The 18,445-nt window shown below is 40.1% G+C and overlaps 2 protein-coding genes across 2 annotated transcripts; one reads left to right on the top strand and one right to left on the bottom strand.

Moving 5' to 3' along the window:
• Positions 1–14,153: 14,153 nt before the first annotated feature.
• Positions 14,154–15,209, bottom strand: LOC111081581. Its single transcript, XM_022377682.2, has 4 exons — positions 15,173–15,209; positions 14,660–14,731; positions 14,438–14,596; positions 14,154–14,372 (listed from the first exon to the last, which is right to left on the bottom strand). Exons 1-4 carry the CDS (start codon positions 15,192–15,194, stop codon positions 14,311–14,313), a joined length of 315 nt encoding a protein of 104 aa, XP_022233374.2. The 5' UTR covers positions 15,195–15,209; the 3' UTR covers positions 14,154–14,310.
• Positions 15,210–15,779: 570 nt separating this feature from the next.
• On the top strand, positions 15,780–17,591 carry LOC111078222 (DNA polymerase delta subunit 3). Its single transcript, XM_022372798.2, has one exon. The coding sequence runs from the start codon at positions 15,985–15,987 to the stop codon at positions 17,311–17,313; it is 1,329 nt and encodes a 442-aa protein (XP_022228490.2). The 5' UTR covers positions 15,780–15,984; the 3' UTR covers positions 17,314–17,591.
• Positions 17,592–18,445: the final 854 nt, after the last annotated feature.

Consider the following 18,445-nt stretch of genomic DNA (forward strand, 5'->3'; position numbering starts at 1 on the left):
TGGTTGGCTGTCATTGCTGTTCTCTGCCTGATGATGCTCCCTCCTGCTGCTCCCTGCTCCCTGCACCCTGCTCCATGCTGCTGCTGACTGCCTCTGACCAGGCTGTATTTTATGTGAGGTGAGCCATTTATCTCCTAATCTTTTATTTTATTTTGCGTATAGTTCAATCATTTCTTTGGTAAATTTGAAGATGAGCGAAAAGGTAAGCATTATTCAGTTTCATTGCCAAAGGAATATTTATAATATTTATTTATATTTTATTTTTTTATATTTTATTTTATTTTATTTATTTATAAATATTTTTTAAATTTATATTTTATATATATTTTATTTTATTTATATATACATAAAATATAAATATTCCTTTGCTCTTGCTTTTCTTTTTTTTGTGAAGCCAAGAGCCCTTTTTTTTAAAATGCCTCACCTTATATTAATACACTTTGCTGCTGTTTATCTGCTCTTCGCTGCTGCAGCCTCTGCCTCTGCCACGGCAGGTGTTTGGCATTCCTGGGTGTCGATGTCACTTGACGCCTTCCTTCTGTCGCAGCATTTGCTCTCTCCCACGCTCTCTCTCTCACTCACAGCCAGCTGCTGCTGCCCCTTCTCCCTCCACCCTTTTCTGACAAACATTGCTATTTAGCTGATTGTGTGGTTTTCTCTTTAAACGTTTGCCTCCCACCCCCTCCCACCGCTACCGCTGGCGGGCATCTAAATGCAGATGCCCCTCGCCAGCCCCGGCACGCCGACGTCGACTTCTCTGGCCTAAAGTGCATGCATTTAATTAATTACAGCATTTTGTCTTAGGGGCTTAAAGTGAATTTAATTGGGATGCAGCATGGACAAGAGAGAGACAGAGCGACAGAGAGAGAGAGGGATTAAATGCCTTGAAATATGACAAGAAAATGGAATACGTACAATTAAAAATTCAAATACAAATTGACTTTGCTTGGCCTTTTTTTTGCAGCCGATCTCATTGGCTGCAATGTGTGAGAAGATTTATTTACGAGTTTAAGCTCCGCTCACTTTGTCAAGGAGCAAACCCAAAGCACTGCTTATGCCAGAAAGGGATAGACACAGTCACTCTGCTCTACTGAGAGGAGTACAAAAAATTGCTCACTTTTAATTCGATTTTATTTCCGTTTCATAGCATTTTTTTTATATGTTATTTTTACCTTTTAATATTTCATAAATATATTGCAAAATGTACTTTCCGTAATCCGCTTTGCAACTTTCATATATATTTTTATGTGCAGTGTACACTGTACATATATTGTGCCTGACCATAAATTCTCTCTCTCTGTCTCTATTAAAGCTTTAAATTGTTTACAGACTTGTGTTGCATTCGAATGTGCAGGCTGTACATATATCAATATTGCAATTGGTTCCACGCAAATTTATCCAGGAACCAATCGATTGTAGGCGTGCCTAAGTATGAGTAGTGAGTGTATCTGTATCTGTGTGTGTGTGTGTGTGCAAACTGTTAACTTAAAATTTCGTTTTATTTATTTAATTTGAAGCATTTTCATTAACTTTACTATGGCTTTGCTGCCATCTGCCTGCTGCCCCTCTCACTCTCTCTATCTCTCTGTACCAAAAGAAGACTCTGTTATTTCTATTTTTTTACGGTAGGAGAGAGCTGAGCAGAGCAGAGCAGAGAAGAGGATGGCCCTCCCTCTCACACAGTTATGCAAATGTAATTAGTTGCATGACCGAAACCATAGAGCAATATTTATGGCACAGACTGTGCCGAGAAGTGAAAGCGGCCTCTGCCCCCGTCCTATGGCCATGGCCATGTCCATGTGCAACTGTTGTTGCCACGCCACTGTGTGAGAGTATCTGTGAGATACTTTTAATTTTTTACGATTTTTGTGGGCAAGAGCTTTATGTTACCCTTTATTCCACGCCCTCCTCCACACTCCCTCTCTCTCTCTCTCTCTCTCTCTCACTCTATCTATCTTTTTTTCGGGCTCTATTCCTCTTCCTATTTTTTTGTGCCGTTTAGAATATTTCTCTTGTTTCTCTTTTTTTTTATTTTTGTTAATTTTTTATGGTCGCTGGATCCATTGCAGGGCTGCAAGTGGTGCCGGGTGCGGCGGGAGTAAAGATTGGGGGCAAAGGGATTCGGTTTTATGGCGGAAATGGCAACGCTTGCCACAAAATAAAACAAAAGATATTTGCCACCAGTGTGGTGCGGTGTGGTGTGGTGTGGTGCGGTGCGGTGCGGTTCTCTGCGGTGTGTGCAGACGATAAAGTAGACTAGGTCGAAATAAAGATAAAATAGGCGAACGCTTTCGGTTAAACCAAGCCCCCTCCCCTCTCTCTGGCTCTTAAACCCTACCGCCGCCCCCCCCATCCTCTGCTCAAATTCCTCGTGTAATTGCTGTGCAACTGAAAAATCTAGAGAAAAAAACCTTAAAAAATCTCCATACATTTTTTTGCCTTGCTTCCAAGGAAAAAAAACTCTTTAAAATGGAGAGGTAACGAAAGGGTAGTTTTCGGCTGGGCCAAAGATTTTGGATACCCTTTGGATATGGCAGAATTTCTCACGGGAATTATAAGTTAATTGATTGATAAATTAAATCTAAGGGAAGTTTTCAATTTATTTTACAACTAGAGCTTAATTAAATTTAGGATGAATTAATTATAGAAACATTTTTGAATAAACTTTGGTACATTTTTACATAAATAAATAAATTTTATTTAAATTTTGGCACCAATTTTTAGACATTTTTGGCTCAATTTTCAACACGTTTCAGATGCAATTTTGATACCACTGCAAAATCATAGTACCCTGTTCTTTAAGTGTACAACAAAAAAAAAAATGATAGAGCTGGAGAGCAATGGGAAAAGCAGAGCAGTGCAAAAGGAAAAGCAGCTGAAAACTTTTGCCAGCCATTTGCCGGTGAAAATTGAGATTTATGAGTGCCACATGTAAGACAGAGAAAGCACAGTGAACAGCACCGTGGGAAGGGAGAGGGAGAGAAGTAGACAAAAGCCGTGGCTGCTGCTGCTGCTGCATCTATTTTTCTCCCGTACTTTGTTTTTTTGCAGAAAGTTGGAACTTGGCATATTTCTCCATTACGAGGCGGCGCTTGCAAATTGATTTGATTTGATTCGATTTTGAAGTCGATAAGCTCGCTGCCAGCTCTTTCCACTATTTGCTGTTTCTTCCACTCTCTCTCTCTCTCTGACTGCTTCCATTTAACTTTTCCTTTTGCCTTTGCTACTTTTCCGCCGTGTGCCGTATCCATGGGGCTCTCTTGGCAGCAGGAAATCTAAGGTAAGAGAATTTGCAACTTCTGCTTTCTTCCTTTGGAGTAGTTGGAAGTGTTCCCATTTCCCTTATTTTTCCCCATTTGATTGGCAGACACACACACACACACACACCCGCATAAAGGAAAGAGTGCGAGTCCGAAGTGAAAGATGGGGGATAAGCCAACAGACAAACGATTATGTAAATATCTGCCAGATGCTAGCAGATCTGTAGAGAAGAGAAGAGAACTTCGGGTGCGTTCGAGTTCGAGGCAAGGCGGCACAAGAGTATCTGGCAGATTGCTTTTATTAATTAAAAACGTTGTGCACTTTTGTGGATACACACTCCGCCCACCACGCCCACCCACATTCTGCCACACGGCCACACTGTAAATAACAAAAGTTGGTTAAAAAAAAAACATGTAAGAATAACGTTGGAAAATTAAAGAAAAACTTAATAATAAAAAAAAGGGAATAAAGCCATAAATGGTAGTTTTACCTGCAGATTTATTGCTCATTTAAGCTAGCTAAAATGAAAGCTATGGAGTATATAGTATCTTGAAACATAATCGGGCCAACTGACAGTCAAATTAGGACAGCTGTACAATTTCTAGACAAACCAACAAGAGCGTGAAGAAGTAAAGAAATCCACAAATTCAAGAAATTCCACAGCAGAAAAATACGTTTTTAAGAAAAAAATTGTGGATAAAAAGAAAACCCAATAAAAGAAAACCCAAGAAATACAATCAGTTCCATAACCAATTTCCTGGATGAATTATATGTACATATGTATGTATATGATTTTTGGGGCAAACAGCGGACTACCATAGACTTTTCATCTCGCAATAAATGTAAAAATCAATTCATAATGATAATTATAATGAAATCTCTGCGAAATTGAACAACGCACTGTAAACCGATAACCCCCCCTAAAATGATCCGCTAAATCCGTTTTCTATACAAATAAACTCAATATTTCATTGTTCGTTCTATATGAACACACACACACACACACAAACACATATCATTTAACGCGAAATAACGCGGAATAGCCATGCTTGTTACATACTTTATACATTTTAATTTGGCAAATTTGTAGCTTGCCACCACCTATGACTGTCCCTGTGCATCTCTCTCTCGCTCTCTAACAAAAGCTAAATACTAAAATTTGTGGCATAGTCTTGTGTGGCGGACGAAAAATAGGCGCCAGACCACAAAATTGCTGGGGCACGCCACACCACACATGCCACCAACCAGAGAGTAGAAACAACAACAGCAACAACATCAGATCAGCAGTAGTAGCAGCAGCGAAACCAAACCGTAACGGCAATGGTAAGAGGAAGAGTGAGGAAGGGCGTGAGAGGTAAACTCAAAGGTTTATTCAATTAAAGGTAAGGCAAAGTCTCAATGGCAAACCAAAGAAGAGAAATAGGGGGAGGGAGATTGGATCTCTCTTGATAAACACACCCACTCGGTGTAATCAGCTGCGATCATCCAGAAGGCCCCACCCTCACCATGAATATACCCTGCGGTGGGGTGAGACAAAATGAGAGTCGCCGCCGCGGCTGGCTCGCGATAATTATGTATGAAGCAATTATTTCGCATGTCCAGCCAGCAACAACAGCAGCAACAACAACTGCAGCGTAGGCAGGGAACAACAGTGTCAGACATGCCGGCAATAACTGTTATGTTTTCATGTTTAACTGTATTTGTGTACCCCATTTGTATTGGTGTGTGTGTGTGTGTGTGTGTGTGTTGTTGTTCCTGGGGGCTACGTGAGTGCCGCACAAATTGAAACACCCTCCCACACCTCCCTCCCCCTCTCTTGGCAACGAATTTGGCTCTGGCTCCAAGTACACATTTCAGTGGCAACAACAACAATAACAACAACAAAAACGTGGGTTAAATGCCTGACTGACGTCTATAATTATAAAGTGGAGAACAGCAGCAGCAGGCAGGCAGGCAGGCAGGCAGGCAGGCAGGCAGGCAACAGCAGCAGGCGGCAACAATAGCACTTTCAATAGGTCCAAACTGCAAAAAAAAACACAACCTCGCTCATCCCTGATCCTTGGATACTACTACTGTCTAGTATTCTCTTTTTTATTGTTGATACCCTGCAGGGTTGTGAGGCTTTTTAATTTTGATCTTAAGTGTGAAACGTAGGAGAAGGGAACATTTCCCTAGACTTGGCTGGCTGAAAAATACTCATTTAAGCTACATGGGATATATTTAAATGTCCAACTTGGATTTCGAAGGCCTCTATTATACAGCTTTTATAGCAATAGGCAATCAAAATAATTAAACTATGTATTAATGTAAGAACAAAATTCCTAAAAAAAAATTAAAAGTGTATTAAAAGCTTCGACTTTAAATTGTAAGCTTTTTTCTCTGCTGCCTGTCCTCTGCTCCCTCGCTCTTTTTCCAACACTTCTCTTTTGGTCAACAACAACGTTAAAAAATTAAGTGGAAAATGTGTATAATTAAGTCGCCCGCCTGAAAGTAGGCAATACAAAATGCCCCCAAAAAGATATGCCCCCTCATTGTAATTGCTCTTCCTCTCCTTCTCTGACTCTATGTACGCACAGATATCCATGCTATAGCTTTCTCCCTCTCCCTCTCTCTGTGTTTGTATTTGCATTATTTTTTTTTTGCCTTCTGTTTTTTCCACTTTTATTTTCTTTAAAGGATTTTTCCCATCAAACAATTGAAAACAAAAGCACTGTAAATAATATTTAAGCTTTTCCGTGGTTGAGAGAATATTTCGACCTGTATTTTTTTTTTATTGTGGGGTAAAATTTTTAAGCTGATTTATTGGTAAAAACAGGCAGCAGCTCCTGTGAAATTTTTGATTCACAAAAATGGGAGGAATATGTATATGTATATATATATAATTAAATGTTATAAAAGTTAAGTAATTGATAAACAAAACTATCTCTTTAGCTCTTTCTGTTGAAATTTTTTATTGTTTTGGGAATTGGATGCGTTGAAAAATTAAGCAAAATAGCAGAAAATATGAAATAAAGTTGAAAAATTTGAGGAAAATGGCAACTACATACATATGTATGTATATGTATAATGAAAATAATTCTTATTCAAATAATTACTGCTAGAAGTGAGCAAAAAATAACACAAAGACAATATTATCATAGCAATTACAGCGAAAAAGTTACGCTAATATAGGAGTCATCATATCATGGAAAATCGTAGGTAAATCTCCCATTTACTTAGTGCTACATCCATATATAGCAGCATGCTTTCCTTCTTCCATTTTAAAGTACATTCTGCCCTTTCAATATCGTAACATTTGTATTGATTAAACTATAATTTATAATTAATCCCATCTGCTTGAAACAACCTTTCGATTCTGTTCTGTTCTGTCTGAGGACTATCTTTCTCCCTCTCCAAATACTGCCATAAGCAATTCAAATACATTTACGAGCATTTGCCAGACGCTCATTTTAAGCCAATAACTTGACCAACATTTTTCCAATGCCAGACATGGCAGCAGCAGCACAAGTCCGAGGGAGAAAGGAGTAGCTCAGGGTGCAAGAACAGAGAAGACCAGGACACGGAACCACAGGCAACGACTGGTACTGAGGAGGAAGCGACTGCTTCCATCCATGGCTGGGCTACCAACCGTTTAAATGTGTAATGAGGCTATGGGTCAGCAGCTGTTCTCTGTTCCCTGCTCCTGGATCCTGGGTCCTGGGTCCAAGGTGAATGCGCAGACACTCTCTATTCCACACACACACACAGACACACACACAAACAATGGACTAATTAAGCTATTTATTAGGTATGAGGTTAAGTTCAACGGCAGTTAGTTGCAGTCATTTGATGGCTTCGGACTCGGACCCCAAGCCAAGGCAAGGCAGGACTGGCGACTCTGCCAATCCTTGAAGGGGATTCTGGTTGTGGGGAGTTCAGAGGCCAGGTCAGAATCTCTCAAAATGTTTTTTGGGTGGGGCACCAAAAATAACGAGGAGGTAGTGCAACGCGCTTTTGGCTTATAACTTTAACTTTTGTGTGTGTTGTCGTCTGTGTGGCCACTGGCAAGGGGTATGTATATGCCCGTCCGTTGTGCTCCCTGTGGCATCTGCGGTTGGCATAAACCACGCCCCCTTCTGTTGAACGCTTCATGCAGTTCATTAAAGTGAAATAAATCAACTCAATGGAGAGGAATCCATGGCATGAAAAAAAAAATACACAAGTCAGTCGAACAACGATTGACGGGAAAAAGGTTTGGGGTGGGAGAGTTTTTTTTCCCCAGATTTTTGGCAAGAGATTTTGTGGAGGTGTTGATTACTGCATGAACTTTTGCATTTGCAATGCATTCAAGTGGAAAATTTCAAGGGATGCATTTGTGTTGTTTCTGGCCATGTTTGGGTTTTTATTTTCATTATTTTTTCCTGCGATCGGCAGCACCATGAGCGGAATTTTCGTACGCAGTTTCTGATCTTGGAATGTCAAGGTTTAGCTGGCGTAAAAGCGGCAGCATTTAAGCTTTAACATTTGGTGACACTTGTCGTCAAATTCGCCGTCCCCCTTCGCCCCTGCAACATTAGCTCTGCCCACCCAACGCTTCCCCTAGCACCCATTGTCATCGTCTCATCGCCCCATTGTCCAGTCCAGTCCAGTCCAGTGTCCGGCTGCGCTCCCCCAGTCCCTTCGGCACATAATGCGGGCAATTTTAATAATCCCCACAACATGGCGACAAAAACATCAGGGGAACGTACAGTATATCCCATGTTCAAGTCCTGCTGCCGCTAAGTCCCCAACGCCGGAGCGAAATTCACTGATAAGAAACGAGCCAGCAGCAAACATACATACATACAAACATGCATATAAAAGAATGAAAGACAGAAAGAAAGAAATAAAGAAATTTGTGTGGCCAAAAGAGTGGGAGAGAGAGGGTGATGGGGGGGATTGAGATAGGGACGGGACAGATTGACGCCATGTTGGCCGTGTTTATGTTTTTTTCGTATCTCCCTCTTTACCACATTCACTCTGTCTCTTTCTCTCTCTCACGCAGTTGTGTCCCTTGACTTGACCATAGTATATTAATCAGGGAGGTAAGGCAGCTTCCGTTAACTCATGTTTGGGAGATACAATCGGACATATGTAGGCGCGCAATTTAAATTGGTTTCCGGTGCCAAACCTTCTTATTAATATACCTTGCGCTCGTCCTCTCTGCCTCCTTCTACCTCCACTGATTTCCCATGTAAATCTTTGCACATTAATCCGCCTGCCTTAACGGTACACACTGTGTCCCGTTTTCGCGTTGTTGTTGTTACTGCTGCTTGAGTTCACAATGAAAAAGAGAAGAGAATTCCACACCATGCAGACGTATGGATGCACCTCTACATACATACATATATGTATGCCTAGAGGGTTACTGTCCTGGATACAGTGAAGCTTCTTTGGTATTACTCGATTGGGAAAATTTATAGATTTACAGAGCTATAGAAAGATAAATTCGACTCACCATTGCCTGGACAAATCTTAAAAGAATCCTGAAGCGGAGTGTCCCTCTTCATTTTTCCAATTATAGGATTACGACGGACGTACGAAACGAAACGTATAGAATGCGTGACTTAAAGGTTACGACGGACGAAAAACGGTCTCGGGTTACGGGCTATTACTTTCACACACTTTTCTAATTTTATTTTACTGTGATCTCCATTTTTACGGCACAATTTTCAGATTTTACATAAGCATTGCATTTAGATTCAGAATTTCCGTTTCCGTTATATTAATATAAGGTGAGGCATCACCTCCCACGATACTTGCATAGTTTGCCCAAGTGCGTCGGCACACACTTAACGAGAGAGAATCACAACTCAAAACATTTGCAGTACCTCACCTCACCCTTAATTGTGCCACTAAAAACGAGAGCGAATTGTGCGTGGGAGGCTCAGCACTTGCTCTCTGCTTTTTTCCTCTCTCCTTTAAGGCGCTTGTAGGAAGAGCGACATCTTCGCGCCTTTTTTGCATTTTTTTCACACACACACAAACAAAAAGAACGCGTGACTTGCAAAATGTATATATATAAAATACGCTTGTTGCACTGCACTTTCACATATTCTGCTACATTTTTAGCCATGATCTTTTTTATTTGCTTCTGCCTCTTGGCACGACTCTTGGCACGCCGCTGCACTTAGCACACACACATTTTCCTAGATTAAACACTTTTAAGCCAGACTTTTAATCTTTTTCACTGCACTACACTTACACATACACACGCGACACATTTTTCCGATTGATTTTCAACATTTATCCCGCTTTTCACGACCCGAAACCGGCAAAAGTACGCGGAGCTGACTATTAACGCGTGAAAACTGCAGCTGGAAGAGAGTGGCTTAGTACTCGCTCGCTCATAGCATGTGCTCGCTCTCCTTATGGCTCTCTTTCCAATTGTTTGCATATTGGAAACTGGAACTCTCTTTCTCTCTCTGCTAATGCATGTGGGCTACTTGTTGATTCTTGGGTGGGAGGGAGAGGATTAATATGCGGAGCTGCTGCGCTGGAGGCTTAGTGCTCGCAGATTCCTTTTGTTTCTTCTTCTTCTCTTCTCTTTGTGCAAACTGTAGCGAATGGGCTCAATGGAAGTGAATTGGAAAGGGATTTCTTTTGGTTTCTCTTTCCCCCGCAGCTATTGCAAAAGTGAGTGTGAATATGTGTGATATATAAATCTGCTTTAAAGCTACATTTGCCATGAATTTTCCACTTCCAAAGAGCCTTCACTGTATGTATGTAAATGTCCCGCATATGTTGTTGACCGGCCACCGGGAAAATTAAATTTAATTTTAATGCACTTAACACATTTTTCACTTAGTAAAAATGCTGTATCCGTATCCCTTTCAAACCAAACGGGATATAATTTTTGTCTCTTTTCCACACACATTCATGGGTGCACATAATTACAAATTGAATCTTCAGCTTTTATACATATATATTTACATATGTACATACACGTATGTATATACACACCCATTCTTTTTTGTTGTTTTTGTTGCGTTGTTGCTCATTAAGGACCTTTTTGGGCGAGTGATTAACACAAGCTGTTGCATATACCCCCAGGCGTAGGACGTCGGAGAACGACAACGGAAAAAATTAAGTGTTGGCGCTGCCGCCTGTAGGCTAACCCACTTGGCAAGTGCAAAATGGAATGGGAGCAACCGGGGCAACAATTACACGGCAAAGACAATTGCCAAATGAGTGGGAGGATGTGGTGCAGGTTGGTGGGCAATGTAAATGGGAATGGGTTTGGATTAAGGGTAAAAATAGTAAGTGCGAAATGAGCAAATAGTGGGGGGGCAACACAAACTGTGTATAGCCTGCGGGTAGAGGGACTCTGGATTTGCCTTTATTGTGCGAGTATTTAAGGCGGCAGTCACAGATGGCACAAAAATAGGTCTACGCACTTTTCAGGTTTAGTTTTTGTCTTGGTTGTCTTTTCCACAGGATTTAAATAAACAAAAGCTGCCTGTAGATTTTAGTGCTCCACTGCCAATATTCGAGTAATTTATTAAATTAAATCCAACGACCTCATTCATTTAGTTATGAAACCCAAAAACCTTTTAGAGCAAGATATTCAGTTTTCCATTAAATTCTATATCTTCTATTTGCTGCAAGCTTCGCTTCGGTTCACTATAATTTTTAGTTCAGTTATTTCTTTTCAGTTTTTTTTTTGAGAGGACTTTGCGCATTGTTACCAGTTACCACGAAAACTAACAACTACAAAGCTCGGGGAGCACTTAAATCGCCTTGTAATTACAGGGTTACATCTCCCTCCACTGCCAGCGCTTCCCAATTTTTTTTCCAGTGTATAAAATGTGAGCTTTCAATATAGTGCCATTCTTTTTTTATTCTTTTTCAATCACTGAACTTTTCAATCATATTTACAGATGGATTTTCATTGGGATTTTCCTCCCACTGCTGCTGCCTGCTGCATCCATTTGCCTTACTGCAAATATTTGTGCACTAAATCCTGCGCCCCAGCCCCAAACCCCCCCTCTCTATCACCCGCTGTCTCTCCCTCTCCCTCGCTCTCTCTCTCTCTTCATCTTTTCTTAGTCATTTTCATTGTCGTAATTGTCCAAGTTACGCACATTAATGTCCTTGTCACAAGGATATGGGAACAGGACATGGTATCTATGTATGTAGGTAGTAGGGTAGGGTACCCCCCTTTACACTGTACACTATGCTCCCCCTCCCCCTTTTGTGCCCTATCGCTCTATCGCATTGCTTCCTTTTGCTTTGGTCGCGCCTCGCTTTTGTTGTCGGGGCGAGTCAGCAGTCAAGTGGTTGTCTGTCTCCACTCAAGTGTCAGGCGGACTCAGGACTGTCCTCTGCTCATCACACACATAGACACAAACACACAGACACACCAGGATATGCACACACACACACACACACACACACAAAAACAGAGCTAGAAGCTCTGGCAGCGATCCAAGTGGCTGAAAAGGGAGACGACGGAGAGACTTAGTTCGAGGACACACTGCGTGTGCCATTTTCACTTCCACTTCCGTTCACACAGATACACACACACACACACGGAGACATGGAGTGCATACATATGCATATAATACATATGCATGAATCCATGATGGGTCCTGCGTCTAATCGTAAATATTCCTAGGCCCCGTTTTGTTTTGTGTCGCCTTCCTGCAACTCCTTCCTCTACTTCTAAGCTGTGTAATTTTCCGGCTTGCAGACTTACATAGCTGCCTCTACCCCACCCACTAGAGAACTTTCGTTCTGGCATTAGTTTATGCTGTAGTTATGGTTTATGTGATAGTTTTGCTTGATTTTTTTGTGCTCACATTTAAAATATAATTTAAAATAATTTAAATTAATTGACTTATGTATATATTCAGCTTTTGATCTACTCCTTTGGAATATCTTGAAAACTCAAATCACTTGCGAGTAAAACTACCGAAAAGTTCGCCTTAAGAAGTGCGATTTTCGCTGCATTAAACTAATTTCCTTCAAACAGGATACATCCTTCCTTACCCCCGACGCACACACACATACACCTACACCTTATACACTCTCTGAAATCGTTTAAAGCTGCACTCGAAACTTCATCTGCCACACAAAGAGCAAACAAAACGACGCCCCCCCGAAAAAGACGAGAGATCTGATGGCGGCAACCCAAGACGGGCCCGACTGCCACCCACCCATTTACGGCCCTACCTACAAATGGGTGGGTGGCAAGAAAACTCAAAGGCAAAGCGGAGTTTCCAGTTTCCAAATAACAACGGCATCGGTGAGTGCTTAAGCTCATCTATCAAAATATTTGTCGTTGCTTAAGAGCTCCCAAAAAAAATAAAAAAAATAAAAAAAAATTCAATGCCAAAACTGGGCTGAACCAAATCGATAAAGAATTGGTATTATATTTGCCCTGCAGGGGCGGATTAACCATAGTCACTGAAAATTTAATAATTAAATAAATTAAATAAAAAATAATTCAACAAAAAATGTGATCAAATAATTTTCCAATTATGTTAATACGAAAATAATATTATAATATTATTAATATTTCGATTGAAAAAAAAGTGAACGGGTGTGAAATAAAAAACAAATTAAGGCCCAGACAACGGATCAGCAGAGGGATCCGACTGTGTTTATCCTTCTTTTGGCCCTTGTTCGGGGAGATACTTTAGTTGAGCCTTATTTAGCCTTCCAGTACATAAATTCGGTTTGCCATCGCAAGGTTCGATTTTTTCGGTCCTTCCCTCTGTTTGAAATAGAAAAATATCAGCATACTTTTAATCTTAAGAGTTATTGAAATTAGATGCCTACCATTTTTGGCATAGCAATTTGTAATATCCAATTCACATTTCGAAAGCGGCATCCAGCAACCAGCCACAAATACGCAATTGGTTCCCAGTTTTTGGGGGGTTTTCACGTCACATATTGATTGGCACTTGTCGGGTTTACTTGCAGCGTGCCCGATTAGAACTGAAAATAAAAATATTTTTTTTGATATTATGATAATTTTATGATAGATCGATAGATGATACCTGTTAGAAATACTACGTGTAACCTCATGATGGGCAGCAACCAATGCAAGTGAGGCCAAAATTTTGCTTGGGCTGAAATTTAATATAACTTTCGTGATTTGTCACGGATTAGCCACAGATATTGCATAACTTAATTGAGATGTAAGACGAGTGGATTTATTACGGTATTCAGAGATTCGTCATGCAGCAGCAGTCCTCGGTCTGGCTGCGAATCAGCGTAACAGCGGCAGCGGTCTGTGTGTCGCCATCATTTAATGCAAATATTTCTAATATTTAAAGCGTAGCCGAAAACGAAATATAATTAATAATAATTTAACCTTTTAACGATTTGCTTTAATCTAAAATCCAGTCAATCTTTTTAAAATACCATTCAATTCCGTTAATGTTTTTATTAAATTATCGTCATATATTTTTAATTATATTATATATAATATATATTATTTATTTAAGTAACGTACAGATTTTTAAATCTTTTAATTTTGTGCTCCAGCTATTGTCATTTACGCGAACTAACCGTTCTCTTTGACCAGCGACATCGATTGCATTTACCTGTCGCCACTATGGTTTAATTTTAAACTGGTTGACCGGTTATTTCCACTTTCCAAATAACAACGGCATCGGTGAGTGCTTAAGCTCATCTATCAAAATATTTGTCGTTGCTTAAGAGCTCCCAAAAAAAATAAAAAAAATTAAATAAACTCAACGCCCAAAACTGGGCTGAACCAAATCGATGAAGAATTGGTATTATATTTGCCCTGCAGGGGCGGATTAACCATAGTCACTGAAAATTTAATAATTAAATAAATTAAATAAAAAATAATTCAACAAAAAATGTGATCAAATAATTTTCCAAATATTTTAATAAGAAAATAATATTATCAAATTATTAATATTTCGTTGAAAAAAAAGTGAACGGGCGTGAAATAAAAAACAAATTAAGGCCCAGACAACGGATCAGCAGAGGGATCCGACTGTGTTTATCCTTCTTTTGGCCCTTGTTCGGGGAGATACTTTACTTGAGCCTTGTTTACTTTCTAGTACATAAATTCGGTTTGCCATCGCAAGGTTCGATTTTTTCGGTCCTTCCCTCTGTTTGAAATAGAAAAATATCAGCATACTTTTAATCTTAAGAGTTATTGAAATTAGATGCCTACCATCTTTGGCATAGCAATTTGTAATATCCTCTTCACATTTCGAAAGCGGCATCCAGCAAACAGCCACAAATACGCAATTGGTTCCCAGTTTTTGGGGGACTTTCACGTCACATATTGATTGGCACTTGTCGGGTTTACTTGCAGCGTGCCCGATTAGAACTGAAAATAAAAATATTTTATTTGATATTATGATAATTTTATGATAGATCGATAGATGATTACCTGTTAGAAATACTACGTGTAACCTCATGATGGGCAGCAACCAATGCAAGTGAGGCCAAAATTTTGCTTGGGCTGAAATTTAATATAACTTTCGTGATTTGTCACGGATTAGCCACAGATATTGCATAACTTAATTGAGATGTAAGACGAGTGGATTTATTACGGTATTCAGAGATTCGTCATGCAGCAGCAGTCCTCGGTCTGGCTGCGAATCAGCGTAACAGCGGCAGCGGTCTGTGTGTCGCCATCATTTAATGCAAATATTTCTAATATTTAAAGCGTAGCCGAAAACGAAATATAATTAATAATAATTTAACCTTTTAACGATTTGTTTTAATCTAAAATCCAGTCAATCTTTTTAAAATACCATTCAATTCCGTTAATATTTTTATTAAATTATCGTCATATATTTTTAATTATATTATATATAATATATATTATTTATTTAAGTAACGTACAGATTTTTAAATCTTTTAATTTTGTGCTCCACTATTGTCATTTACGCGAACTAACCGTTCTCTTTGACCAGCGACATCTATTGCATTTACCTGTCGCCATCTATGGTTTAGTTTTAAACTGGTTGACCGGTTACGTTTTCAGCTTCAACCTATTTTGTTGAAACATAGTCAAAATTTACGTTTTATGCTTCGGCCGTTTTTGTTTAAACCTTTTTATGTAAACAATGCAATAAAAAGGACTTCTGAAAACTAGCCAATCTTGTAGAAAATTTATGTATCTATCGGATAAAATTATTTGTTTGGGGCTGAGAGAGCAAACTAGCTAGTAATTTTAAACTGAATATCAAAAACATGGAATACGACTTCAATCAAGCAAATAGAACGTTATCCCATTGCCGCCCAAGGGGGTATTTAATATTTCTACGAAATTTATGTTACTTTACCATATTTTACGCATTACAGATGAAAGATATCGGTGGTCATTTTTGTTTTGTAAGTAAAGAGGAGGAGGGTGCTACAAGGAGCCTTTACAGTATTATTTTCCGCGGTTTAACAAAGGGTGCACAACTTTTTAAATATAGGGGTGTTAAGTGGGTTAAGAGTCTCCGTTTTGATCGCCGGATTGCCCTGGTTTTTTGTTATCGTTATCGGCGCGGTCATGCTGCACGGTAACACTTTTTGCAAAAATAATTAAAAACAAAACAAAGTGATCGATTTAGCAACAGACGCAGCCAGCCCAGAAAGCGCCAAAACTTCCTTACTCTTTGTCTGCCAGACAACGCGCGTGCTGCCCCAGCTGCCAGCCGACATCCGCTGTCACACGGATCCCCATCTCGCGACATTTAATACAATTTATAAACAACGAAGATGGGTTTGAAAAAGGCCCTGGACGATTGCCTGATTGATTTTGATTGTCGCGTGATGATCACGGACCTGCTGGAGGAGTACAAGCTATCCTACAAGGAGGTAAATGACACATTGGAGGCGTACATCAAGGACCAGGAGCCAGCAACGAAATTCGAGAAGCGATTCCTGGTGCACGGCACGGGGCTGACAAATGGCGCAAACGATGAGTTCTACACGATTGTGCAGGAGAGCAAGCTGGAGGATTGGCGCAAAAAGCTGAGGGATGCGCAGTGGCAGCTTTACAGCGTGGAGATTGCAGGGGGCTCCAAGTCGCCGGCGACTGTATTCCGGCCCATGCAGCACCTGGAGGTGAAGCTGGCCGGCGTCGAGAGGCGCGCTGGCACCAGAATTGCTGTGGACAGGGCCACGAACGGTGTGCAGAACGCAGGGCCATCCACCAATGCTGTTCCGAGGGCAGCTGCGGCCATGAATGGCGGCTCCAAGACTACGAATGGAGTAAAATCAGAGCCTTCCGCAAAGCCTTCCAGCAGCAAGGAAAACTCTGAAACCGAGACAAAGAAGACATCGCCCAAGGAGCAGGCATCAAAGGGCAAACCAGCAAAGAAGGGCAGCATCAATAGTTTCTTTTCAGCAACAGCAGCAGCAGCAGGGGCTCCTGCAGCCGGCAGCAAATCCAAAGAAGTGAAAGCCACGCCCAGCAAAGCCAACACAATGGACAATTTCTTCAAGAAGCAACCAGCAGGAGGAGCAGCTGCCACAGCAGTCAAGAAGCAGTCCCCTGAGAGTCAGGCCAAGAAGTCCCCTGAAAGCCAGCCCAAGAAATCCCCTGAGAGTCAGGCCAAGAAGTCCCCTCCCATGCAGACAAAGAAGGAATCCACAGCCAACACGTCCATTCAACTGTTTGCCGAAGAGAGTGCCGAATCCTCCGATGAGGAGGAGAAACTGGACAAAATACGACGCAAAGTAATGGCCTCGGACAACGAGTCCGATCAGGAGAAACCCGCCACCAGCAAGCGTCGTCGCATCAGCGACTCGGAGGACGATGAGCAGCAGCCCACCAAGAAGACCGCCGAAGAGGAAGTCATCGCAGTGGATGATGAAATGGAGACGGAACCCTCCAATGACACCTTTATGGATGACGACGGCTTTGTCGTCACTCAGCGGAAGCCCACGAAGCCATCAAAGGCTCCAGCTGCCAAAAAGAAGGGTTCGCCTTCAGATTCGGCTGCAGCGGCCAAGAAGAAATCGCCGCCAGCGTCGGCCAAAGTCAGCAAGGAAGCATCCAAATCGAAGCAGGGAAATATCATGAGTTTCTTTACCAAAAAGTGAATTGGGGGAGGGGAATATTTATACTGGAATAAATCCTAAAGAATGAATATATTTTGCTTAGTTTTTAAGAAAATTTATGGATTGTGAATGAATTTTATATCCGCTAGCAAAAGCTATTATTAATCTTTGGAAAATTTGAATAGGCCTATTGCCTGGCTAAAATTTGCTCTGTTAATTATACACCTTATCCATTAAAATATATTTATGCTATTCTTTTCTGTCAATATCTGAAAATGTTATTTTTGAGAGCTTGAATTTAAAAAAATAAATTATTAAACTGAATATTGATAAATTGAGAAATTCCATTATTCGAATAAATCTTTTGTATGCTGTATTTTTAAGACTCTTTTCGATTAGATAAACCCCCCTGCTTCACGCTGTATTCTTTCTAATACTCCATTGCTTTGAGAAATATTAATCAATCGATTGTATGTAATAGTAAATATAAAATCATTAGCACATATCAATTGAAGGGATTGCCTATAACTTGGAGAACTAACCCATAGTCAACATTTCCATAAATCTACTTTTGATTTTGAGGGAGAGCAGATATATCAGTAAATTTCAGCAGCAAGGATAAATCCATAAATTTTCTACTTTAAATTGTTTCACATAGATTTCAAGAATAATAGGAGATCTATCTTTGGGATTATTTAAATGATAATCATTCAAAATTGTAGAGATAAACATAGTATATAACCCTATGAGGTCTCAAAATAAATGTGTACTAACTTTCAAAATTCGGAAGCAATTAATGGAATTTCTTTTATCTAATTTTAAATACTTCTCAAAAATTAACCAAAGATATAGTATGAGTACGAATTTATCCAAAAAATGTTTATGAAATTAAATTAATTTATATTAAATTTAACAGCCTGCAATAATATTCAAAAGACTTTTGTTTTGTTGTTAAAAAGAATTTTTATTGCATTTGTTAATAGCTGCTAGAAGTTTGTTTGAGTATCTTGTTGTTTGTTGTAATTTTTAGTTTGTTTTGTATGTTTAATTATTCATATTCGATTGCGTGTCTGTACGTGTGTCCGAATGTATGTGTGTGTGTGTGTGTGTGTTGGTGTGTATCTGTGTGAAGACTGCCCTGGCCTACGCGTTATCAATGCGTTTTTGTATTGGT

The sequence above is a fragment of the Drosophila obscura genome, unplaced genomic scaffold (assembly GCF_018151105.1).
Source record: "Drosophila obscura isolate BZ-5 IFL unplaced genomic scaffold, ASM1815110v1 contig_179, whole genome shotgun sequence".
Lineage (NCBI taxonomy): Eukaryota > Metazoa > Arthropoda > Insecta > Diptera > Drosophilidae > Drosophila > Drosophila obscura.